General features: G+C 37.4%; 1 protein-coding gene across 1 annotated transcript in view; it reads right to left on the bottom strand.

The window, feature by feature from the left end:
* Positions 1 to 27278, bottom strand: part of LOC106883236 (protein MON2 homolog) — a 704123-nt gene that overhangs the window by 121277 nt on the left and 555568 nt on the right. Inside the window, exons 25-26 of the mRNA XM_089360635.1 lie at positions 13012 to 13601; positions 6137 to 6280 (exon numbers count right to left, since the gene is read on the bottom strand). Coding sequence (XP_089216761.1) covers positions 6137 to 6280; positions 13012 to 13601 — 734 coding nt within the window. The remainder of the gene's footprint in view (positions 1 to 6136; positions 6281 to 13011; positions 13602 to 27278) is intronic.

Genomic DNA, 27278 nt, shown 5'->3' with positions numbered 1-27278 from the left:
TTGCTAGCAGCCAGGTATACATTTCACTTGTTGTCATCAATTTACTCCCTTAATAAAGATTATTATGAATATTCAATAGTGATATAGTCTGACAAAAGTACACTGTAAAATTCTGGAAATATTCTGAGAAATGTCCTTTTCCTTATCTTTTATTAGCTGGAAGCTGCAGGATTCTTTAATCCTTGCTATTAACAGAACACAATCAAAGAATACTCCATCACAACTTATTCAGCAATCGCCATGAAGTATTACTTTTGTCAAATCTCGGCATATGCAAAACTTTAGCGCACAGTCTGAGAATATGTGGTACGTATTAAGCTCAGTGATGATGGAGGAGTGAAACCAAACAACAAACGTAATCATAATTAAATGCAATCTCGTTTCAGACTTCTTTAACTCTATAAGTATTTTACGTTAATCGTATTTAAAGAATTAATGAATACATAGATTGAAGATTTAGATGTTTTACCCTCTTTGATGCTTCCTATTTGTTACACACACACACACACACAGTCATCATCATCATCATTTGACATCTGTTTTCCATACTGGCATGGGTTGGATGGCTTAAAGGTAAAGTTACCTTCTTGACTCATAAGGGCAAGTTTCCCAGTTTTATGGCATGCATCTCCCACCACCCCTGGACGGGAGGTCCGTCTGTCACAGGGTTACCCATTTTTGCTAGTTGACTAGACTGGAATAACATGAAATAAAGTGTTTTGCTCAAGAACACAACACATCACCCAGTCCAGGGATTGAAACCACAATTTTACAATCATGAGTCCAACAACCTAACCACTAATCCATGTGCCTCCCCTGTTGGATGGCTTGACAGGAGCTAGTAAGGGCAGGGACCACACCAGGTTCCATAGCCTGTTTTGGCTTGGTTTCTATAGCTGGATGCCATTTCTAACACCAAGCACTTTACAGAGTGAACTCGGTGCTTTTTAACCGATACCAGCACCTGTGCTTTTAACATGGCGCCAGTACTTGTGCTTTTAACGTGGCACCAACCCCTGTACATTTTATGTGACACCAGCACCAGTGCTAAAATTAACCTCACCCCCACCACCTTCTACATGCAATAAAAACACAAGGTAGAAATCCAGGTGCTTCAAATTTCGAATCTGGGCTGTATGCAGTCCAGATTGGTGAATGACAAACTAAATGTCACCTTAAGGAACCACTGTAATTTACATTAGGTAGGAACACTGAAAACTTTAATGATGATAACGCAGTAATTATAATACTCAGAATTAGTAGTTTGTATCAGATAGAACCCATTTATTACCGGGATGAAATGAATCAATAACGTTTATCAGTCTTTAAGGCTAATAATCAATAGAATTTATGTGAAACGCATTGAGAGAAGAATTGTAAGCGACCGCCAGAGCTGCTTTTATGGACACATGTCAAAAGCATTAGAAAGGAACTAGGCTGAAGTATAAATTGCTATACAGTTACGTTTCTAAATATCGCATTTTATTGATAATAAAGTATACATCAATATGCTTTGATATAAAGAGTGTATGAGAGAATTTACTGAATCTCTGGATTTAGGAATATAATGATGGATTATTATTATTATTATTATTGGCATTGACACATCATCAAAAGACTCTGGTCCTTGGATTTGGTGATGCCGTATTCATGGGAATAATGCCTGTTCATTCTGCTTCAGGTCTTCTTTCGACTGTAGTTAAGATTCATAGGAGAGGACAGAGATTCTTTGGTTCTTTGTGTTTTTCAAGACCAGAATATGAAATATTCTAAGTGAAAAATGTCAACTACCTCAGAAGACAATAACAACACAGGTGTGTGTGTGAATATATATATATATATATATATATATATATATATATATATATATATATATATATATATGAGAGAGAGAGAGAGAGGCAGAGCTGTGGATCTGCGGTTCAGAAATTTGTTTTCCAACCACGTGATTTTGGGTTCATTCCCATTGCATGGCAATCAGTGCAAGGGTCTTCTATTATAGCTCAGGGTTGACCAAAATAACCTTGTGAGTGGATTTGCTAGATAGGAACTAATACAAGCCCACTATATGTGTGTGTGTGTGTGTGTGTGTGTGTGTGTGTGTGTGAGTATGTTTTGTGTGTAAACAGGAAAATAGAACTAACTCAATATATGTATATGTATGTATATGTATGTATGTATGCATACATGTGTGTATATTATATATATATATCATCATCATCATCGTTTAACATCCGCTTTCCATGCTAGCATGGGTTGGACGATTTGACTGAGGACTGGTGAAACCGGATGGCAACACCAGGCTCCAGTCTGATTTGGCAGAGTTTCTACAGCTGGATGCCCTTCCTAACGCCAACCACTCAGAGAGTGTAGTGGGTGCTTTTACGTGTCACCCGCACGAAAACGGCCACACTCGAAATGGTGTCTTTTATGTGCCACCCGCACAAGCCAGTCCAGGGGCACTGGCAACGATCTCGCTCAAAAATCCTACAGGAGCCAGTCAGGCGGTACTGGCAACGGCCACGCTCAAAATGGTGCATCTCATGTGCCACCCGCACAAGAACCAGTCCAGGGGCACTGGCAACGGTCTTACTTGGCTTGCCGGGTCTTCTCACGCACAGCACATTTCCAAAGGTCTCGGTTAGTAGTCATCGCCTCGGTGAGGCCCAATGTACGAAGGTCTTGCCTCACCACCTCAGCCCAGGTCTTCCTGGGCCTACCTCTTCCACGGGTTCCCTCAACTGTTAGGGTGTGGCACTTTTTCACGCAGCTATCCTCCTCCATTCTCACCACATGTCCATACCAGCGCAATCGTCTCTCTTGCACGCCACAACTGATGCTTCTAATGTTCAGCTTTTCTCTCAAGATACTTACACTCTGACGGGTATTCACATTGACATTACACATCCAACGGAGCATACTGGCTTCATTCCTTGCGAGCTTACGTATGTCCTCAGCAGTTACAGCCCATATTTCACTGCCATGTAGCATGGTTGTTCGTATGCATGCGTCATACAGTCTGCCTTTTACTCTGAGTGAGAGTCCCTTTGTCGCCAGCAGGGGTAAGAGCTCTCTAAACTTTGCCCAGGCTATTCTTATTCTAGCAGCTACACTTTCAGCGCACCCACCCCCACTACTAACTTGGTCGCCCAGATAGCGGAAGCTATCGACTACCTTTAGTTTTTCACCCTGGAATGAGATAGAAGTTGTTTCCTGTTTGTTTACAGTCTTTATTGCACCTGAACATCTGCCACAAACAAAAACTAACTTGCTAGTTAACCTGCCTTTGATGTTGCTGCACCTCTTATGTGTCCATAGCTTGCACCGGGTACATCTTATAGAGTTACTACCTACTCCTTTTCTACATACTGAGCAGGGCCATCTACTTGAAGGGGTTTGTGTTTTATCTACCTTCCTACTTATTAGGATTTTGGTTTTAGCTAGGTTGACTCTAAGGCCCTTCAATTCTAGACCTTGCTTCCACACCTGAAACTTCTCCTCTAGTTCTGATAGTGACTCCGCAATTAGGGCAAGGTCATCAGCATAGAGGAGCTCCCAGGGGCAACCTGTCTTGAACTCCTCTGTGATTGCCTGGAGGACTATGGTAAATAAGAGGGGGCTGAGGACGGAACCTTGGTGGACCCCTACCTCTACCCGGAATTCATTGCTGTACTCATTTCCAACCCTCACCTTACTGGCAGCATCTCTGTACATGGCTCGCACAGCTCTCACTAACCATTCTTCTATCCCAAGTTTCCTCATTGACCACCAGATAAGGGATCGGGGGACCCTGTCAAAGGCTTTCTCCATGTCAACGAAAGCCAGGTACAGAGGTTTATCCTTAGCTAGGTATTTCTCCTGCAACTGTCTCACTAGAAATAAGGCATCAGTAGTGCTTTTACCTGGCACGAACCCAAACTGCATCTCATCTAAATTGATTCGCTCCCTAATTAGTTGGGCTATGACCCTCTCTGTAACTTTCATAACCTGATCTAACAGCTTGATGCCTCTGTAATTATTTGTATATATATATATATATATATATATATATATATATATATATAAATATACACACAGACAGATAAATTCCTTTTTTCTTTATTGAACAACCCTATTCATAACTGATAGCATCAAAATGGAATTTAAGTTCTGGATTGTCAGCCGCCCTGTAGACTCCATTTTTATAAGTATTATTGAAATCAAAGAAAACAAATTATGCCAAAGCATCACTGATGCTTGCAATGCTATTTCTAGTCTTTTGTTATCAAGTTGAGCAAAAGAAGGATCCTTGCCAATCTAACATGGAATCCACTCTATGGATTTATAAGTCAAGTAAATTTAGCCAGGAAAGCATTATAATGAGATTTAGATTATATTGCAATATAAAAAGAATGAACGGTATTGCTGTATGAGTGGTTAATGGTGTGGACTAATAAGATGGAGTTACTGTGTTTAAAATCCCATGACTGGTTCTAAAAAATGCAATTTGTAAGTTATTCATTCAGAAACACATTTCCAAAATAAGCTAAACGTGCATTGAAAATTTTAAAATATTTATAAAAAGAATAGAATTTTACTTATTTCTTGTTTTAGATTAACCCATTTGTTATATTTCTATCGAAACATGTCATCAGCATTTCAATTAGTTTTGAAAATAATGAAAAATTTAGTAGAGTAACTTAATCATTATTGTTCCATGTTTAAGAGATGAGGAATTATGTACATTATTCACATTTAATAGATACTTTTCCTCATCTTGCTTGTTGTTAACACAACGTTTCGGCTGATATACCCTCCAGCCTTCATCAGTTGTCTTGGGGAAATTTCAAACCTGGGTTCTAGTTCCTATCGTATTTTTTGATGTTATTATTATTATTATTATTCAGGTCACTGCCTGGAATTGAACTCGTAATCTTGGGGTTAGTAGCCTATGCTCTTAACCACTACGCTACGGACATATGGCATAGTGGTTAAGAGCACGAGCTACTAACCCCAAGATTCCGAGTTTGATCCAGGCCTTGACCTGAATAATAATAATAATAATAATAACATCGAAAAATACCTTAGGAATAAGAACCCAGGTTCTAAAATTTCCCCAAGACACTTGATGAAAGCTGGAGGAGGGTATATCAGCCGAAACGTTGTGTTAACAACAAACAAAATGAGGACAAATATCCGTCAAATGTAAATAATGTTAATCATTATCAATCTGGTGTTTGGGACATTAACATGAAATTTTATTGGAAAGTTTCAAATTTAGATCACTTTGAACCATGAAGTTTTTGCCATACAGTGCCAGGGTAGATTGGTACTAAAAGGGTTAAATGGCAACTGAACGTTATTATTATTTTATTTCTTATCAGCAGATTTGTATATAAGGAACAAATATCATTCTATTCTTGTACTTGTGTCAACATGTATGTTTTCTGATATTCTGGTAGTAATAGCCATGCTAGTTGTTCTGTTCTTGCTGTATGGAAAAAAAATGTTGATGAAAGTAGTCAAGAAGCCAAACACATTCCATCAAAGTTCTTCAAAGCCACCTGGTGAGATTGAATTAAAAATCTGATGATCCATAAGTGAAGCAAATCTTAACCCTTGCAAAACATCACAAAGCAACATCGATTTCATCAGGTATGCTAAACCTGTAATGACATGGGCACCAGAAGGAGGAACACAAAGAAAGCGCCAGCCTAAGAACACCTGGTGTCAGACAATCTAGGAAAGACTTCAAATGCATGAGAACCATTTAGAAGCTTGCTGCACATGAGAACCTCACAGCACAGGAGGACCGAAATCCAAGAAACTACTATTTAATATTTATTCTTTTTATAATTACCATTTAATTAATGAATATTGTTCAGTATTCTTTCACCCTTTAGCATTTAAACCAGTCGTATCAGACCAAAAGACTAATCCTTAGCCAGATCATCTTCTCACACCTATCCTGCAATGTCATTCTAAAAATAAACCGTCACATCATCCAAATCTCAAGATGTTGTGCGATTAATGTTTTAAAATGTGAATAAAGAAGTATTACATTTGACAGAGTAACCTGGATGCCAAAAGGTTAATTTAGAAATATAATCAAAGCAAAGATGTAAACAAACGAATGAAAGGAAAATCTTTCGCTTACTTGAGGGCCTTTAACAGATCCGAAATTTTTAGTTTCAATGTCTCCATATTTTGGGGGTCTTACACCATATTCAATATAAATAAGAAGCTGATCAAACAGATCGGGATACATGTTCTGCATCGTATCTGAGCCGGTTTTTATTGCCTGCAATAAAGAAGAGAACAAAATCAAATAAAAATGTATCAATAAGGTGTTACTCATTTTTAGGGGGCTTCAGTAGTTCAAGGGTCACTATATAGCAGCACCTTTGTGCGGTCCTAAGCAGAGTAGATTTGTGGAACACTGGTTGCCACTCATGCATGCAAGTCTCCTGTGTCCAAACCAAGAATGTTATCCAGAGAGCTGCTACAGCTTGGCCAGTCGTGTCTCTGCTCGCATTGGATGTAAGAATGCAAAAGACTAGAAAAAAAAAACACTGCAAGACATTTTTCTTGTAATCTTTTTTTACTTGTTTCACTCGTTGGACTGCGGCCATACTGGGGCACTGCGTCAAAGGGTTTCAGTCAAATGAACCAACCCACAGTACTTATAGTCTAAAGCCTGGTAATTATTTTATTGTTCCTTTTTGATGAACCACTAAGTTACAAGAATATAAACAAATCAACATTTGTTAAGCAGTAGTGCAGCACAAACACGCACACACACATGCACACATACACAAACACACACACACACAAATACATAAACATGTCAGACTTCTTTTAGCCTCTGTCTACCAAATCCACACTCAAGTCTTTGGTTGGCCCAGAGCTAAAGTAGAAGACACTTGCCATACAGTGGGACTGAACCTGGAACCATGAGGTTGGCAAACAGTCCTACCAATCCTCGACCCAAGACTGGTACATTTTTACATTGGCTCTGAAAGAATGGAAGGCCAAGATGACCTTGGTGGGATTTGAACTCAAAATCCTGTCAGAACGAATCCCACAAGGCACTCCTATCCATCATTTTAATGACTCAACTAATTAACTGCTTTTAATCCTTAGGAGCCCTAAAAGAATCACAATGCATTATGGGAATGAGAAATATTCTGAATTATGTTTATTGGTGCAAACTAACAAAACAGACTAACGTTGAAAGTATTGATCCTCAACCCTATTTTATCTATTGACCGCTGCAATTCCTATTTTAACTGGGTGGGCCCCTAATGACCAGTCGATGTTTCAAAAAAATCCAATTATAATTTTACATTTCTATAATTGAATATTATAAGGAATTCCAATAAAAAATTGCTGAAATATTTTGTGTTGTAGAAGTGAAACCAATTTTATTGTGCATAAATTTTAATAACAAAATCTTATGTGAACCCTGGCTGGGGACTGCTAGTTTAAAGGCATTCCAACCCAGATCATCTCATCTTTTAGGGAAAGGATTACCAGCTGGGACTGAGGTATGCTAACAATTCTGCCAGCTCGCAACCTTAATAATAATAATAATAATAATAATAATAATAATAATAATAATAATAAATAGATAAATAAATAAAAGAAGTAAAATAGAACCAATGCAAATGTTTATTATTGGCATAATGATCACTACCACTACCACCACCACCACCACCTCCAAGATACACCGAAATTTGTTTCAAGATACAAATTCATAACAAGAATCCTACAAACAAAATACAAAAGCCAGAGGTCCAATGCTATTATTATTATTATAAAGGCAAAACAAACAAACAAAAAAACGATTTTGAATATTATATGAGAAAGTAGTGAAGTTTCCTTGTTTCAAAACTTTGTGTTTTTCATACATTACACCAATCACCATTTAATATTTATCAATGTACAATCACAGACACTTAGGTTGGATGGAATTTTATATCAAAACAATACCAAGTGATTAGTGAAGAGAAAAAAAACCCACAAAATTTAATTGTACCTATGTAGACATTTCACATATGAGAGATTAAAATCTTATTTACATCACTGCAATTTATTTTTTTTTGGTTGTTAACAATGTTAAACATTTCTATTTCCTTCCATCTGATTAGTTATTAATTTCTTGGGTCATTTACTAATTTGGAATATCATTATTCTGAACTTGGTAGCAGGTGTTTTTTTTTTGTTTTTTTTTTTTGTTTTTTTTTACAGTTTGCTGGTTTGGAAAATTACAAGACCATTCTGTTTCCATGTATGTTATGGAGTTTGTTTGCTTTTCTAGAATAATAATAATAATAATAATAATAATAATAATAATAATAATAATAATAATAATAACTAGAATTGTAACCAGGTCCTGTAGTGTTGTATTGATCAATGGTCCTTGTCTAATATGGAACTGCTTATCATATTTTACTAATAGCTAGTCGTTATTTTATTACTGTGAAAGTTGGTATAAAACAGATTGAGGTTGACAGTGGGGAGAGCTCTCTATCTCTCTCTCTCTCTCTCTCTCTCTCTCTCTCTCTCTCTCTCTCTCTCAGACAAGAACAACTGTTCTTTTGCACATTGTATGCAGGCCTCAACAAGTGGCTGGGCACATTCTGTAAAGTGGCTGGTGTTAGGAAGGACATCCAGCTGTAGAAACCAAGCCAGAACAGACGACTGGAGCTTGGTGCAGCTCTATGGCTTACCAGCTCCAGTCAAACTGCCTAACCCATACCAGTGAGGAAAATGGATATTAAATGATGATGATAATGATGATGATGATGATGATGATGACGACGACGACAGGAAATTGCCCCCACATCCAATCTCTGCTCCCCATACAAAGGAAAGGTCAACAAGTTGGACCAGTACATCATGGTACCAGTGGCATCAGAAATCTTGCTGTCTGAAGGCAAAGGACCAGAACAGATACTGCAAGATATCTTTGTCAGACCTTTAAAACAGTTCTTCCAATCAATCACCCAAGATTTGTTCATTTTTATTGACCCCCACCGAAAAATGAAGGCAATGTTGGCATAGGAAGGATTTGAACTCAGAGGTGGGGAACATGTTCCATGAAGCATTCAATTCAACAAGACTAATGGCTGTCATTCAGTTAGTAAAGTGATATGGCTTTTAGCAGATGCCACCTCTGTTGAAAGCATTCAATCTGTTTCCAGTCAGAGGGTAACTCCTTCCTATTGAGTCAGCACCAGTCAAGGTCTTGTCCTTCAATTCAGCCCAAAGTGCCACACAGTGGGACCCGAACCCAAGACCATGTAGTTCAGAGTGAACTACTGAAGCACACAGCCATGCTTGCATGTATCCGTATTTACATATGTATATACATATATACATTTATAAATATATATACATATATAAAATATTAACATCGTATAAAGTCCACTTTTCATGCTGTCATGGGTTGGACGGTTTGACTAGAGTTGGCTATGCAGAAGACTGTACTAGGCTTCAGGCATTTGTTTTGGCATGGTTTTTATGGCTGGATGCCCTTCCTACCAACCACCTTGCACAGGCTGTGCCAGTGCTACCTGACTGGCTCCCAAGCTGGTGGCATGCAATAAGCACCATTAATGCATGGGTCATTGCCAGTGCTTCCTGACTGGCTCCTGTGCTGGTGCCACGTAAAAAGCACTCACTGCACTCTTGGAGTGGTTGGCATTAGGAAGGGCATATCCAGCTGTAGATACATTGCCAGATCAGATTGGAGCCTGGTGCGGGCTCCTGGTTTGCCAGTCTCCAGTCAAACAGTCTAACCCATGCCAGCATGGAAAAAGGACATTAAACGATAATGGTGAAGATGATGATGTGTGTGTGTGTATGTGTATACTCCCCTCTTCCTTTTGACTCTATTTATTCTTTCCTGTGTATATATATATATATATATATATATATATACAGACATACACACACACATATATGTATATACATACATATATATACTCCATGCTGGAGAACCACTTTAAAGAGTTTTAGTCAAATGAAGTGACCCCCACCACCTATTTTCTCAAAGACTGTTACTTGTTCTATCAGTGTCTGTTATGAAACAGCCAAGTCAAATGGACACAAGCCAACACTGATTATTCAAATAGTGGTGTGTCACACACACACACACACACAACATGCTTCTTTCAGTTTCTATCTCCCAAATCCACCTACAACAGTTGTGGTTGGTCCAAGAGTTTAGCAGAAGATGCTTGCCCAAAGTACTGCACTGAGGGACAGAACATGGAACCATGTGGTTTGGAAGCAAGCTTTCTACCACACAGAATGACTCACATTATTTATTCTTAAACTGCATCACCTTAGTTTTTATCATTGAACAATACAAAGCTTGTAAAAGTCCAGAATCTAGCCAAGCTTGTCTAATCAGGTGATCGAAAAAAAGGAACAGAAAAAACGAAAAAAAGCTCAGAAGGGACAAGTGGAATTGTATCAATAAAAAAGACAGCTTGGGAAGAGGTAAAACACAAATAAATTAGGTATATGCAGTTATCATCATGAGAATTAATGAGTAAAATAATGTGGCATTCATTATCGATGCATATGAATTTGTTTTAGCTCAGTTAACATCAAAGGGAATTGAAATAAATCAAAAAGATATCAGTGAAATAATTGCCGTGCTGATACACATCATTGTAAAAGATAACTAAGACTGGCTGTAACATTATATGCACACAAATCGTACTCTAAGTAATAAAAACAAACCTTTTTATTCTGGTTTTGTTATAAATTTCATGCCATGTTACACAGGCACAAACACCTGGCTACTCATCGAAACCTCATGATTTATTACCTGTTATGCAAATTTGACTTACTGTATAATGGTTTTCATTAGTGAGGCCATGCAATTAAGCTGAGTTGCATCATCATCATCATCATTACCACAAAGATGATTATGCTAACGACCATTATTGTCGTTGTCATTGTCATCATCAACGTTTTAATGTCCAATTTTTAATGCTTGCATGGGGTGAATAGAGTTTACTGAGACACCATTCCTACTGCCAATGCTTGCCTTCTCTGAAGCAAGTTAATCATCATCATCATCATCGTTTAACGTCCGCTTTCCATGCTAGCATGGGTTGGACGGTTTGACTGAGGACTGATGAACCAGATGGCTGCACCAGGCTCCAATCTGATCTGGCAAAGTTTCTACAGCTGGATGCCCTTCCTAACGCCAACCACTCCGAGAGTGTAATGGGTGCTTTTACGTGCCACTGGCACAAGGGCCAGTCACACGTTACTGGCAACGGCCACGCTCAAAATGGTGTTTTTTACGTGCCACCTGCATGGGAGCCAGCCAGTACTGGCAACGACCTCACTCGAATGTTTTTCTAACGTGCCACCAGCACAATTGCCAGAAGGTGAATATTTTGTAGAATATCAGAAATGGCTGTCATTGCTTGTATGACAATAACAGTCATTTACAACGACCATACAATCTCAAGACAAAGAAACACAGTTGCCAGTATAATAATTCCTGATCCAGTCAGACAACCAAGACATCATTTGTAAACGAGTGGTGACTGGGCAGCAAATACCAAGCTTTTGCTGATTACTGTGGGTGCCTTTGATGCTGCAGTCAATCATGAATACCATGCTGGCCATTACACAATTGAAGCAGAGGAACATCCAGCAAGTCACGAGGTGGGGGGTGCAGTGCAGAATGAACAGCCAGCGAGAGTAATAACAAAACTGAGTGCCTTGTTGAAAGCCACAATGCCACCTGATCCAGGGACTGAAACCACAATCTCAATCATAAACCCTAACCCTAACCCACTCAGCCATCCTGATACATTTATTTTCAAACAGTCATTGCTCCTCTTATAATAAGAGAACTTTTCTTAAGTTTTCTTCCAATATGACCAATGGTTATCATAGAATTCTTATTACTTCCATTAGCAATCCAAGTGCAATCTTCACTTTCTACATTATTTGCAAATGAGAGATGTTGAAGCCAAGTCACAGCAGTGGTACTGGCATTGCTGTTCTTACTTTATAAACCTGCTGCTTAGCTCTGACTGAATAGGTTTATGATCAAAGTTGTTCCAGCCATGAATATCAAATCCTTGTTTCTTTTTGTTTTTTTTCTGGGCATAACATACCAAGCACTATATTGTTCAATGTATCCACCCTTTTTATTGAAGATGGCAGGTTGGTAGGCTGTGATTTGAGGAAGAAATTTTACCATTATTCCTAAAAGGTCAAACTACAATGTACTGGCTCACTTCCGAGTATGTACTGAAAGATTTATTTTAATTATCATTGTTGTTATTATTTAACCTCAGGTCAACTCAGAGCAAGTAGACTTATTATTAATGTCATTCCATACCTTTCTGTTTTTAAGACAGCAAATCAAGAGCTATATTATCCAATAACTCCATTCCTTATATAAGCCAATAAGCTGTGATGAGGGAGGGTTGAGTGCTATTTCTAGCAGGTCAAGTAACCATGTAGATTAGTGGCTCTCAACTGGGGTTTATATGACCCTTGAGGGTCCACATAAGATTTTGTTGTTAAAATTTATCTGCAATAAATCGGTTACTTCAAATTTCTTTAATCTGTTTTGGAAACTTTATTCTCACCAGAAAGAGTTGTATGTTGTTGGTGTCATAAGAATTTATAAACATTCAAGAGAATGTGGAACAATTCTTTTTTGGAACGGTGGTTCTTGAAGCACACAAAGCTGTAAATAATAGCATGTAACTCTTTCAGGAGAATAAAAGCCAAAGGCTGTCAGTAAATATTATGGTCTAGTTGATAAACATTTGGTTATATTCTTTCACAGCACAATATTTTTTGTATTTGGGTAGATAACTTATAACACAAAAATGGTTGTTTACCTAGGTGAACATAGGCAGTATTGTAAAACCTGACAAGTAGTTGCTTTGTAAAATATATATAAAAAGAAAACAAAATACACTACAAAAATAAATTGTCTTTTTAAATTGTAGCATGTTAAAATATATTTGGGTTACTGACCTTAATTAGAACTTGGACGGCATTGAGAGTTGATTCTTGCAAAGGGGTAATCGTTAATTCTGGGTATGTTGGTATAATGAAAGGGGAAAAGTCACCATGGACTGGTACTGACAAAGCACTGCGTAGAACAGTTGAGAGCTTTTGCAGATCAGCAGCCACAAAACGAGATTTAATATGGTGGAACAAAGATGGAAATGTGTGGACAAGAGCCGTGAGAAAGGACTGCGAAGGAATATACAGCTTCTGGCTTTTGCCAGACGGTGCCTTTGTAGATAATGTTCCAATATTCAGCCACACACGCCAGGCAGTTGACCAAAGAGTTAGGTCATTATCACTTTTTGATCCTTCGTTTTGAGATAGTTTGGAAGCAGTGAGAGTCTCGTCTTCGGATCGGCACATCACCTCTTCGCTGGGGGGTATCACATTGCCACGTCCACTGCGAGTGTCCTCAGTTTTCTCTTTCGAATCGCGGCTGATTTGCATGATTTCTTGAAAACTCTTCAGAGCAGCGAGAGATACCTCTGCGTTCGGACAAAGAGCCGAATATTCAATGTGTTCCAGAAGAAGAGACCAAGCACGAGGAAAATCACCTGGAAAGAAAGCAAAAAAAAAAAAAAAATGAAATATTTTGGTGAAAAAATGAAAAAGACAAAAAAAAAAGGGGGGAAAAGATTTCTAAAAGACAAGAACAATGAAGAACTGATTTTCATTGATTTAAGAAGTATTTATAAGGTTTGCGATATTCGAATATGGTTAGGTGCATAATGCTTTATTTGTGACAGCTTTGAAGGCCTGTATGCAGTACTGAAGAAGGGTCACTTTGTAGTCATTTTCAAGAGGAACCACAAGAATGTCAACTGAAAAAGGACTAACAATGACTAAAAATTTTGACCAGTGTCATAGGGACTACAACAACTACATGAATACAACAACAAGTACATATATTTTTAAGTTCAACAGGAAAGAGAGAAACAAAGTAAAACAAAAATAATCAAAAAAATTAGGCCTACAAGAATTGGTCAATATGAAACTCCTGGTTTAGTTTCACTGGTTGTGTTGTGAATGGACGGTGAAGTGTGAGTCAGTGTACAGAGGGTCAACCCAGGGCTATAATAGAAGATGCTTGTTAAAGTGGGTGGCTGGGGTGGTGGGAAATCTGGCATTGATAAAAATTGCTTTGAAGGTACCAAAATCTCAAAGGAAGTAGGAACTGTCAGAAGGTCTGATAGAAAGAACTCTTCTAGCATTTTCCAGTCAGCAAAACCTAAAATTGTCTATGCAAACACCAACAAAAACAATAACATGGTACCTTTCCGCCTGTTGTCTTTGCACAGAAGGTATATATCTTTAAGAGTCAGGAGTGGGGGGGGGGGGGGAGAAAGGGAGATGCTAGAATGGTCATGCTTTCTCAAGGGAACTGTCAAGCGAAATGGCACCAATCAGAAATAGGAACTCAAGTGGAAATTATAAGAATAATTATAATCTATGCTAGTTCAATCACTGCAAAATATAAAATGGTTTCATTCTTTAAGACATTGAATATCTTTTGGGTTGCAAGTATATTTTTTCCTTTCATTCTTAGAACGGAAAAGAAAACAACAAAAAAAAAATGCAAGATACATTCATCTTTCAAAACTTTTACCATTATTTATTTATTTTTTCAGTTCCAGTTCTTTGGCTAGCTGTCATTTTTAAGAAAAGAGGAAATATACACTACAGAATATGCTTACAATAGATTTTCTTCAATATACTCTCTCTCTCACTCTTTTATATATTCATACACACACACACACACACACACATACACACACACACACACACACACACACACACACACACACACATATATATATGTATATATATATCACCATTTAACATCCATCTTCCATGCTGGTATGGGTTGCACTATACACATTGTCACACATACACACATATATATACATATACGCAGATAACATATCTATACATATATACACACACAACACGCATACACATATATCCATATCTCTCTTGATATATATATATATGCATGCAAACACACACACACTCACACACACACACACACACACACACACAAAGCCATATGTACACACAGACATGCCTACATTCATAAACACACACACACACAGCTACATAAGAAGTACAACAGAAAGGGTAATAGTGAGATTGTGTCTCTAAAATGACAACTGCTCAAATAAAACCTGCATCGTGTGTAAACAGATAGTGGTGGGGTGGGCGGGGTGGGGGAGCATTTCCCACCCATCTAGATAAGTTTCCCAAAAGCAGGTAATGGCTTGAATCATCATCATCATCATCAACACCACCACCCACTATCATCACTAGAAAGGATTATTATTATTATTATTATTATTATTATTATTATTATTATTATCATTATTATTATTATTATTATTATTATTATTAGTTTGGTCTGTTGTGTTTCCAACAGCTGCCAACAAAAGCAAACAGAATATTACATTATGCTCAACAAAGACTCTATTTTACCCCCACCACACACCTCCCTATGTTTGACAAGTGAATACATTCATTGCAACAACAACAACAAAAACGCTAACCACCCCCACCACCACCCCATAGCCAAAAATAAAGAAAAGCATAACATTTGCATTCAGCAACAATGGAAAGATATCCCAGCAGTTTTCATAGGCAAAACTCGTCACGATGATAACGAAGGTATATATATATATATATTTGCCAGTAATAGAACAGATTTGCATACAGGTAATATGCCACTGAAGAATAACACCTTTAATGCAATTATTTTCATTCTCTTTCCAAGGTACCAGTGTAGGGGTGTAGTTAAAAAGTCCGCATCCCAACCATGTAGTCTTGGGTTTGGTCCTTCTGTGTGGTACCCTGGGCACCGACACCTTGTGAGTGGATTTCGTAAATGGAAACGGAAAGGAGTCTATCATATATGATGATGATGATGATGATGATGATTGTGATGGACTGATAAACGATATATATATATATATATATATATATATATACATACATATATATATATATATATATATATACATATCATCATCATCATCATCATCGTTTAACGTCCGCTTTCCATGCTAGCATGGGTTGGACGATTTGACTGAGGACTGGTGAAACCGGATGGCAACACCAGGCTCCAGTCTGATTTGGCAGAGTTTCTACAGCTGGATGCCCTTCCTAACGCCAACCACTCAGAGAGTGTAGTGGGTGCTTTTACGTGTCACTCGCACGAAAACGGCCACGCTCGAAATGGTGTCTTTTATGTGCCACCCGCACAAGCCAGTCCAGGGGCACTGGCAACGATCTCGCTCGAAAATCCTACAGGAGCCAGTCAGGCGGTACTGGCAACGGCCACGCTCAAAATGGTGCATCTCATGTGCCACCCGCACAAGAACCAGTCCAGGGGCACTGGCAACGATCTTACTTGGCTTGCCGGGTCTTCTCACGCACAGCCCATTTCCAAAGGTCTCGGTCCGTAGTCATCGCCTCGGTGAGGCCCAATGTACGAAGGTCTTGCCTCACCACCTCAGCCCAGGTCTTCCTGGGCCTACCTCTTCCACGGGTTCCCTCAACTGTTAGGGTGTGGCACTTTTTCACGCAGCTATCCTCCTCCATTCTCACCACATGTCCATACCAGCGCAATCGTCTCTCTTGCACGCCACAACTGATGCTTCTAATGTTCAGCTTTTCTCTCAAGATACTTACACTCTGACGGGTATTCACATTGACATTACACATCCAACGGAGCATACTGGCTTCATTCCTTGCGAGCTTACGTATGTCCTCAGCAGTTACAGCCCATGTTTCACTGCCATGTAGCATGGTTGTTCGTACGCATGCGTCATACAGTCTGCCTTTTACTCTGAGTGAGAGTCCCTTTGTCGCCAGCAGGGGTAAGAGCTCTCTAAACTTTGCCCAGGCTATTCTTATTCTAGCAGCTACACTTTCAGCGCACCCACCCTGGTGTGTGTGTGTGTATATAAGTATTTATAAGTATGCATGTGCATGTGTGTATATATGTGCTCTTGACTGTAAACGAGCATCTCTGTCATACAAGTGATGTTGTTTGTTTCTAGTCTTTCCGAGAAAACATGTCTGGTCATCAGGAAATACTACCTTGCTTGAAAACAGGTAAGTGCTGGTGACAGGAAGGGCATTAAGCCATGGAAAATCAGCCTCAACAAATTCTGTCTGGTCCTTACAAATATGGAAAAGTGAATGTTAATGCTCTTTTATTCTTTCATTTGTTTCAGTCATTTGACTGTGGCCATGCCACAGCACCACCTTTAGTCAAAACAAATTGACCCCAGGACTTATTCTTTGTAAGCCTAGTACTTATTCTATCGGTCTCTTTTGCTGAACCGCTAAGTTACAGGGATCTAAACACACCAGTATTGGTTGTCAAGCGATGTTGGCGGGGACAAATGCAGACATACAATTGTATATATATATATACATATATACGATGGGCTTCCTTCAGTTTCCGTCTACCAAATCCACTCAGAAAGCTTTGGTCGGCTTGAGGCGATAGTAGAAGACACTTGCCCAAGGTGCCATGCAGTGGGACTGAACCCGTAACTATGTGGTTGGTAAGCAAGCTACTTACCACACAGCCACTCCTGCATCCCTAACAATGCTTAGGTCCAATGTACAATAAGGGATTACAAAGAAGGCAAAGGAGGGGGCATACAAATTCAAATGAAGAAAAAAAATGGAAAATATTCACACGTTTGAATGTATAAGGTAAAGACAAAAACTGGTTATGATCTTGATGAGTGTTTCATAGAAAGGTGTTACCATGTGAAGTTATTTTGAAAAATGACACAAAATGGGAATCATCATCATCATCACCATCATCATGGTTTAACGTCCGTTTTCCATGCTGGCATGGGTTGGACAGTTTGACTGAGGTCTGGAGAGCCAGTGGCTGCACCAACCTCCTGTCTGATCTGGCAATGTTTCTACAGCTGGATGCTCTTCCTAATGCCAACCACTCTGAGAGTGTAGTGGGTGCTTTTTACGTGCCACCAGCACAGAAGCCAGTCAGGTGGGCTTGGTATCATCACATTTGGATATTGCTTTTCACATGCCACTGGCACAGGAGCCAGTCAGAGGGTACTGGCATCAGACACGTTCAGATGGTGCTTTTTACGTGCCACCGGTACAGGAGCCAATCAGGTTGATGGGTAAAGCAAGAAATATTTCATTTTTAATTTGTAGAAGTTATAAACATTAAACAATATTCGGATATGAAAATAACACAAAACGAATTGAGAAAACAGAATCCAAGATGATTGGTGGAGAAAGAGTGCAGTTGAAGTTGCCATGGGGAGTGGAAAATCCAACATCTGGACAGAGTCCATCTTCAAAGAAAAGCTGATTAAAATGAAATCAAAGAAGCAAACAGAAGTTTACATCCTTTATATTTGAGAAACGAGCAGCAATGTTTTCAACTAATCATTTTATTCTTGGGGGGGGGGGGGGGGGTTAAAAGAAAAAAAAACAAGAAGACTCTAATAATTTCAAAATCAGTGTTAATTGTTAATGAAGAATTTCATTAACTGATACTTCCAAATTAGAAATCAGTGATGTTATTGCTGTATATAAACAATCATTATGATGCTTATTGCCATTGGGGAAACAGAATTTTTTTATTTTGAATTTGTGATTTATAAAGTCACTACCAGTGATTTGAGTACATAAATGGATCCAAAAACACTATAACTCTCGCACTCTGTGCTTTGAAGAACTGATATCTTTATCAAACAACCAAATTCCAAAAGTTTTTATGTGCAACAATACATTTTAGTACAATGGCATTCAGTCAGAAGGCCAAAAATCTTTGGTTTAAGATCTTCCATTACCTGAATAAGTTGTCTAATGGATACAACTAGATTTATTATGCATATGAAATATATAAAAAGATTTCTTTTTTAATAAAGATTATCATTTGTTTCATGATAATAAATGTTTCAAATCTCTTTTCAAACTGTTCCGGAAGAACCTGAAGGCGGATAATGAATGACATTGTGTTGAAGTCACTCTTATCTCTAATTTTCTTTATATTTGGAAAATGTACAAGAGGCTTTATTTTCAAATGAGAAATCTATGACACCAATTTTGGTTTCAGTAATTTTAAAGAATTTATCATAACAGTTACATGTATATCTTCCTGTTCCTAGTTTAAAGAATTCAATTTGTGCTTGGTGTCTGTGAGAAAACCCTAATCCACCAACCAGCAATTAATTAATCGATCCCAAAATTGATTTTAGGATACGAGAAATTTTTCGTAACATCTTCATTTAAGCTAAAAACAAAAACAAAAAAAAAATCCTGTGTGTACTTTATTTTTACCAAGTCATCATAATTCCATATACATGTGATGAGATCGTCCTGTTTGTTTTCAATATCTTCTAGTGATGCTTTGAAAAGTCAGAGTTGCAAGGAAAGGTGCTGTTCTGGCAGAGTTGATTATTTTTATAAGAATATTCATGACATGTCCAACCATCATGTGATAAAATACATTTACGACACAAAGCTTTTTTGATGGAAAGCACAATAGGACAACAGAAAGTTAAAAAAAAAAAAGGATTCCTTTTTTCATTTTTGCAGAGAGCAATAAATTCTTTGACATTAGCAACCATTGCTGATGCCTTATCAATAGTGATTGCAGATAGCTTATGCCCAAGCATATCTATTGACAACATACAGTCTCAATATGTGATTGAAATAACCACACCCGTTGTTCAGCCTTTGATAGGCACTATTTTCTATTGTTCTTCTTTTGTGGTGGATTTACTAAATACCATTCTCACTATAACTATCAGCAGTGTTGTATCAGGTAGATTTGTTGACTTATCAAACCGCAGCATGAATCAGGCACAGATTGATAAGTCATTCATCAGGAAATTTATATGTTAGTTGAAATTGCATGTTTTCTTCTTGCAATGGTGCCAACCAATGTCAGAATCTTGTATGGATTTTCACATTTGTGAAAACTGCTGCAGTACATAAGCTAGCATTGCTAAACAGAAATACTTCTTTTCCTCCTTTTATAACTCCCATCCTTTTTTTTTTGTCTTTTGCACAAGAGACAGAAGGACTTTTTAAGATTTGGGTGGTGGCGTCATGGCGGTGGTGGCGGTGGTGGTGGCAGTGGTGGTGGTGGTGGTGGTGGTGGTTCTCTGTCATTCAGTGATAATGACACATTTGTTAATCACCTGAATGATCCACTGCTGAATTAATGTGTGAGTGGCTGAGCATTGACAGTGCTGAAGCATTCAATAAACTCCAAACAATATGGTAATCAAAGAGGCACACATCGGAAACGAAATTAAGGTTATTCCGGTTATCAGTCATCTCAACAATAACCGATGTTGTTGACAGATGGAAGAGTACAGCCAGAATCGAAAAACAGACTAAGACTTGGCAACAAAGATGCCTCTGAAAAATCTTGGGTATCAGATGGCAAGACAAGATCACAAACAAAAAGGTGCTTTGAAGAGCCAATGCCATATACCTGAGTCTTGTCATCAAGGGCAGAAGAATATAGCTGATAGGGCATATTCTATAAATGGAGGACAATATCCCTGCAAGAATTGCAATGATATGGTTACCAGCTGGTGAGAAGAGACCAAAGATTAGGTCAAAGAAAACCTGGGGTTCCAACATAAAAGATTACCTGTGCAGCTGGGACACAAACTGGTTTCAAGCGCCAGGCTTTGCCAAAGACAGGGTAAAATGGAAGAGCATAGTGGCCTGTTGTCACAAGCTAGAGGAACAGATGACCAGATGGCTGAGTATTCCATAAACATGTCTATTTGCAGTGTCATTCTCAGGTAGAATACGTATGATGCAGTGGGTGACAAAAGTTGTATCTGTGAATTACAGGTACAGTCCACCTCATGGGTCACCATACAGTTTCCATCTATTCTATTTTACCCACAAAATATGGGTTGACCAGAGGCTATAGAAATATTTTCTCAAGATGTGATGCAGGGAATTGGAAACCCAGACCTCTTGGTTATTACACAAACATCCTTATCATATTGCATCTACTTTAAGATTTTACATTTTCAACTAAGACTGACTGTTTTGTAGACAGGCTTGATTTTGTGTTTCTTATTTTAGATGTAAGTGAGAAACTGTTCTTAAAAGATGTGGGATTAAACTGGAAACGATATTAAAACATTGCATTTTTGTTTTCTTTTCTGCTCCTGCAAAATGTCATTATAAAATGTGGGGGGAAAATAAAATAAAATCTTCAAAACAGACAGAACAAGGTTTCTTCCCACTCCTTGTCAAAACTGTATATTCTTTGTCTTGTACAAATTTTGGGATTAAAAATTAAAAAATACTGCAGAAAATAACAAAAAAACAAATCATAACAAAAAGAAAAACAAACTAAAAAACATGCAAATACTCATTAAACATAAGTATTTCAAAAAAATATCTTTACATTTAATGCTTCTAGCAAACAAAAGTGAATGCTTTGGTAAATAAATGAAATATTTTTACAAATGAAACTGAAAGCTTTTTATAGTATTAACCTGCTAAACGTTGTTTATTTATTCAGTTCAAAGAATTGTTTGATAAATGTTATTTATTTACTTGTTAACATTTTACAATGTCGGTATTGCTTCTGTTTCAAAATTCACCTGAAGGCTGACTTCACTAAACTACTGCATAAAAAAACTTAACTTAATGCTTATATTTTTAAATAATGTTATAAAAGTTTTTCTCGGATCACAGAGGGAAAACAGAAAGTGTGTAGCCAAAGTTGAAACATGTAAACACATTAGAAAAAAAAATACAAGAAAAAAGAAAAGAAATATATTAAACAATAAGCAAATGGTGAACACACAGAAAAGGGCCAATGAGAACCATGGTGCTTATGAACACAAAGTTGCAGAAATCCCTTGTTTTGATATCAACCTGCCACAGACCATGATAGAAAATTCCTGTCTTAAAGTGATCTAAACTGAAGCCTTACATCAAAATTTCGTATTAATTTATATTCCAAACACTGCATTCACAAAAACAATGTTATTTTTCTAAGTTCTTTATCATTTCCCAAATTAATTGAAAGAAAGGTTTCAACAGAAATATCGTAACAAAAGGGATAAAACCTCACAAATGAGCTAAAAAGGTCCTGCATACCGTATTTTTTGGCATACAAGTCAATAAAAATTTACAGCTAAAAAAAAAGTAGGTTAACCTATACACCAAAACGACTTTGGAGGACCGAAGATTCCATGTGAAATGCAGCAGAATTTGGAAAGATAATGATCATATTCGGATGTTTACATGTTCACATCATATACTTTGGTTGATTTGTATGCTGAGAAATGTTGTTCTCATTTTGATTGTTGTTTTCACTACATTTTGGCTGTTGTATGTTCCCGCAATCTTCAGGTGTCTTGTGTTGAAGTTGGTGGTTGTATTGGAATTTCAGACCTAATCCTTTGTGAAAGCATCAAACAAGATGAGGACACCAGTTTGACTAATGTAAACAATATACAGAAAACAGTATTTTAATTTGAACATTCCACTTGTCATTAGAAAATAATTATTTGCAATTTAGGCATGAGAGGAGGTGATGGGCAATACCATTTATGGTCAATACCATTTATGCTATCACATGAATTGTACCTTATTTTATTAACCTTAAAAGGATGAAAAGCAAAGTTGACTTGAGCGGGATTTGAACTCTAAATGTTAAAAGCCAGAACAAACACCACAAAATCTTTTATCTCAAACACTAACAATTCTGCCAACTCTTCATAAAAAATAAGAATAAAATGTATTGGATTTTTGAAGAGAAAACTAAAAAGAATCTAAATTTCGGATTTACAGAAAAAGTTAGTTTTTTGAAAAAGTCTACAACAAAGTGCTTTTGTTTTCTGTATTTTTGAACTGGCACTCCTGATACTGCATTGAGTTAATTTCCCTTTAAAATAACAGCTTACATCTGAAATTCTGCAAAGACGAAATTACTTTATCATTACTCAGGTGTTACAAACACTCTTTAGCGAAGAATATCCTGCAGCGATTTTGTTACTGCAGCATCTGATAACTAGACAGGGAAAAGATTCTGACATGGTCTCCCAAGAAATGATTAGAAACTTCTGAAAGATACCAGGCTGCATCGAATATTGTATAAAGACAAGAAAAGACAATTTGAGCAAATATAAAGTTATAATGCTGATATGGTGCATTAAAAAATAAAAGGAGGACATAAATATAACTGGCAAATGTAATTTATTTTCTGTGGTGATAAATTTTCTCCATAAATTCTAATTATTATAAATGATATATAAAGTTATGATGATGACATGCTGTCTTGAATATATGCGTGTGAGTGAATGTCAGTTTGCACATTTTTTTTTTACTGGTATTTTGAAGAACATCTGAGATGAAGGCCCAGACACATACTCAGGAAATTTCAGGGTGTGATGGGTAAATTGTCACCACTTTATATTTATAATTTTGCTCATGTGCATTGTTTGTTTTTGATTTTGTCAACTACAAAGTATAGTAGGGTCAGTTGGGCACTGCTTGTGAGAAAAACGGCACCATGACACAATTCACTCTGCCAGAAATTTGGAAACGACATGGTATACTGCTTGGCATTCACATCCGAAGCTCTAATACGGACATTTCAGAGTGTTTGGATATCAATCTGAGGACAGTGCATGCACCGAGAGTGATAAAAATCAAACATCCAGTCAACATCCTGGTGTCTGGAGTGATCACTAGTTTTGGTGACGTTATGCCTCCATTCACATTCTCAAACGGCCTCAAGACTCAACATGGAGGCCTACATCAAGTGCCTGGAGGAGGTAGTGCTGCCCTGGGTAAAGAGGGTGGCTGCTGGAAGACCCTATGTCTAATAACAGGACTCTGCACCCTGCCGCACAAGCAGGAGAACCCAGTCATGGCTGTCAGACAATTTCTGCGACCACAACACCCCTAACATCTGGTCACCTAACTCCCCAGACTACAACCCCCTTGATTATTATGTGTGGAGTGCAGTTGAGCAAGAGACCAACAAAACTCCTTCTAACACCAAAGATGAACTGAAGGCAAGGATTACGGCAGCACTCACCAACTTAAACAAGGAGGCTGTCCAGAAGAGTTGCAGAGGGGCAGGAGATTCCGAAGTCGTCTGGAGGCCATGGATGAAGCCAATGGCAATTTTATTGAATAAATTTACTCTTAAGTATTTCAAGATATTTTATATAATTTTAGTAAATATATGTTAAAACGAGATGTCAGTGTTATTTTCATTTTTGCATAATTTAGACAACAGTTTATTCCTTGCACTGTGTGTGTGTGTGTGTGTGTGTGTGTGTGTGTGTGTGTGTGTGTGTGTGTGTGTGTGTGCAGTTATAGCTATGTGGTTAAGAAATCTCCTTTGCAACCAAATGCTTTGGAGTTCAGTCCCACTGTTTAGCTTTAGCCCTGTCCCTGAGCTGACCAGAGTCTTCTGAATAAATTTTGGTCATGGAAATTGAACAGAAACCCAATTGTGTATATATTTATATATGTGTGTGCATGAAAGTGAGTGAGCATGCATGTCTCCTTAAGTATTCATGTTTCCCTAAGGATGCATGTCCCCTTGAGGGTGCATGTCTCCTCGAACATAGATGTCCCCTTGAATGTACATGTCTCATTGAGCGTGAAAGTCTCCTTAAGGGTGCATGTCTCCTTAAGGATGCATGTCTTCTTGAGTATACATGCAGTTATAGCTATGTGGTTAAGAAATCTCCTTTGCAACCACATGCATGCTTTGGAGTTCAGTCCCACTGTTTAGCACCTTTAGCAAGTGCCTCCTGCTGTAGCCCTGTCCCTGAGCTGACTAGAGTCTTCTGAATGATGATGTACTACATGCAAATAAGTACTGGAGGATGATATGATTGAAGGTACTGCTCCAGCATGGGCAAAATCCAATAGCTCAAACCAAAAAAAAACAAAAAAACAGACAGAATGCATAATATATGATTTAATGAACTAAGTGTCTTTTGTGATAAATCCAAGTTATTATTACTGATGGATCAATTCTCTCAAACGATACACTGTCATAAATTAATACATATTGTATTTGATAGCGAATATATGATGCACAATATTTAAAGAAAAAAGTCTTGGGTCCTATATGTGAAAGTGGGCCTCCCATAAGCTAATTTTGTCCCTGAATATAAATATGTGCTACTAAAGACGGGTTGCATAGAATATGCGAGTGAGGCTTTTATGCTATGAAATACAGTATATTCCTGTAATGAACACTGCAAGACCATCTTTTATTTTTTATTTTCCCATTTCAGTTTATCTTTTGAGCCAATGAGCAAGAAATATGCCATATAGAGATTACTGGAAGCAGAAGAGGATAAGGGCATTAATTCACAATAATTCTGAAGCGCTGTGTGTCACAAAAGGTGAAATTACGATAACAAAGGTGAACAGCACATAGAACATTCTTGTGGCTATTAATTTATTGCTATGCAACTAACACATTTTGTATTATTAGATACACATCTTAAACTCAGGTGATTATGTATCAAGAAGAACTGCAAAGACTAAATAGATAGAGAATTAGTCCCTTCACTGAAATGCTTTGTATTATTGATGTTGTAATCTGAAGAAGGCACTTAATACATTGAAATCCAGCTTATTTAATTGGCAGCAAAACCATTTACTCTTCTTAGGATTAAATCAGTTGATATGACAAAGAATGGGGCTGAACTAACTCGATTATTTCAACTTAAAACATTTATAATGGGAATTTTACAATGTGTTAGTTAAAATTATGCAAATATAACTACTCAAAATGAATATATTATCTCTTTTATATAAAAAATATTAGAATTCAAAAACTCTGAATTAAATTCAAGCATTTTCAATTATATCAATTATTAAACATTTTTGCATCAAATGGGAGTCTGTGTTTCCAAAGAGAAAGACACAGAGACAATCGTATATAGTGATATTATGACAGCTCATGGGAAAAAGTAGTGAGAAAAACACGTCATTTTAAAACTTTGAATATCAATAGACAGCATAAACAGCTTGTGATCATTATAATTTTCATTTCATTTTTAAATAAAAATTCAAATTGAGAGATTTAATAGTTAAATTGTCTGGCAACGTTTTTCTTTCAGTGTCAATGATTTAAGAGTAAAATTCTGAGAATGGCACTTAACAATGAAATTTATGAAATTGTTATAAATTCCATCCATTTATTTTGTATATTTCCAAATTAATAATACAAGCAAATATGAAGTTAATGAAACTGATTGGTCAGAAGTAATTCTTCTCAAGCTATTTTACTGATATGTTATATCATAATGGTAAAATAGTTCTGGGGTAGAATTAATACCGGAGCCAGTAGCATTGATCCTTTCATTACCATATTTCAGTTGAAATACACCAATTTTGTTGTGATTAATTTTTAAATTAATGAAGTATCTATTAAAATGACTTGGTCATTATTAAACCTTTTCACAGCAAAATCAAATTCCGTGGTTATTTCAATAATGATGTTACTTTCAATAATAGAATTGGTATTTTCTGCAAGTCACGTTGCCACAATAAACTTGACATGTTTAAACAGAATATAATTTCAAGCATGACATTCTGCAACAGAAGACAGACTGATATATAAAACCGTGTTTTTGGAGTTAAGAGAAATTAAATTTCAAGTGAATATAGTAGATTTCTGCAGTAAAAGGATTGATACAATCAACAGAACAGTTTGCTCGTGAAATTAACATTGCAAGTGGCTGAGCACTCCACAGACATGTGTACCCTTAACGTAGTTTTCAGGGAGATTCAGCAGGACACAGTGTGGGTCAAGGCTGGCCCTTTGATATAGAGGTACAACTCATTTTTGCCAGCTGAGTGGACTGAAGCAACGTGAAATAAAGTGTCTTGCTCAATCACACAACACATTGCCAGGAATTGAACTCATGACCTTGTGATCGTGAGCTGAATGCTCTAACCACTGAGCCATGTGCCCTCACAGTAGAAGGATTAAGCTGTTGCTTGAAACATAAATTGATATGTAATTTTGATGGAAGCTTTTAATTTAAATCATTTTACATGTTTCAGTCATTTCACTGTGGCCTTGCTGTAGCACTGCATTTAGTTGAAGAAATCAACCCGAGGACGCATTCTTTGTAAGCATAGTACTTATTCTATCAGTCTCTTTTGCCAAACCATTAAGTTTCAGGGACATAAACACACCAACATCGGTT

This window comes from Octopus bimaculoides, chromosome 11 (assembly GCF_046866305.1).
Source record: "Octopus bimaculoides isolate indiv1 chromosome 11, ASM4686630v1, whole genome shotgun sequence".
Classification (NCBI taxonomy): domain Eukaryota; kingdom Metazoa; phylum Mollusca; class Cephalopoda; order Octopoda; family Octopodidae; genus Octopus; species Octopus bimaculoides.
Note: the sequence above shows the minus strand (reverse complement) of the source record. Positions and strands in the feature narration are given on the sequence as shown.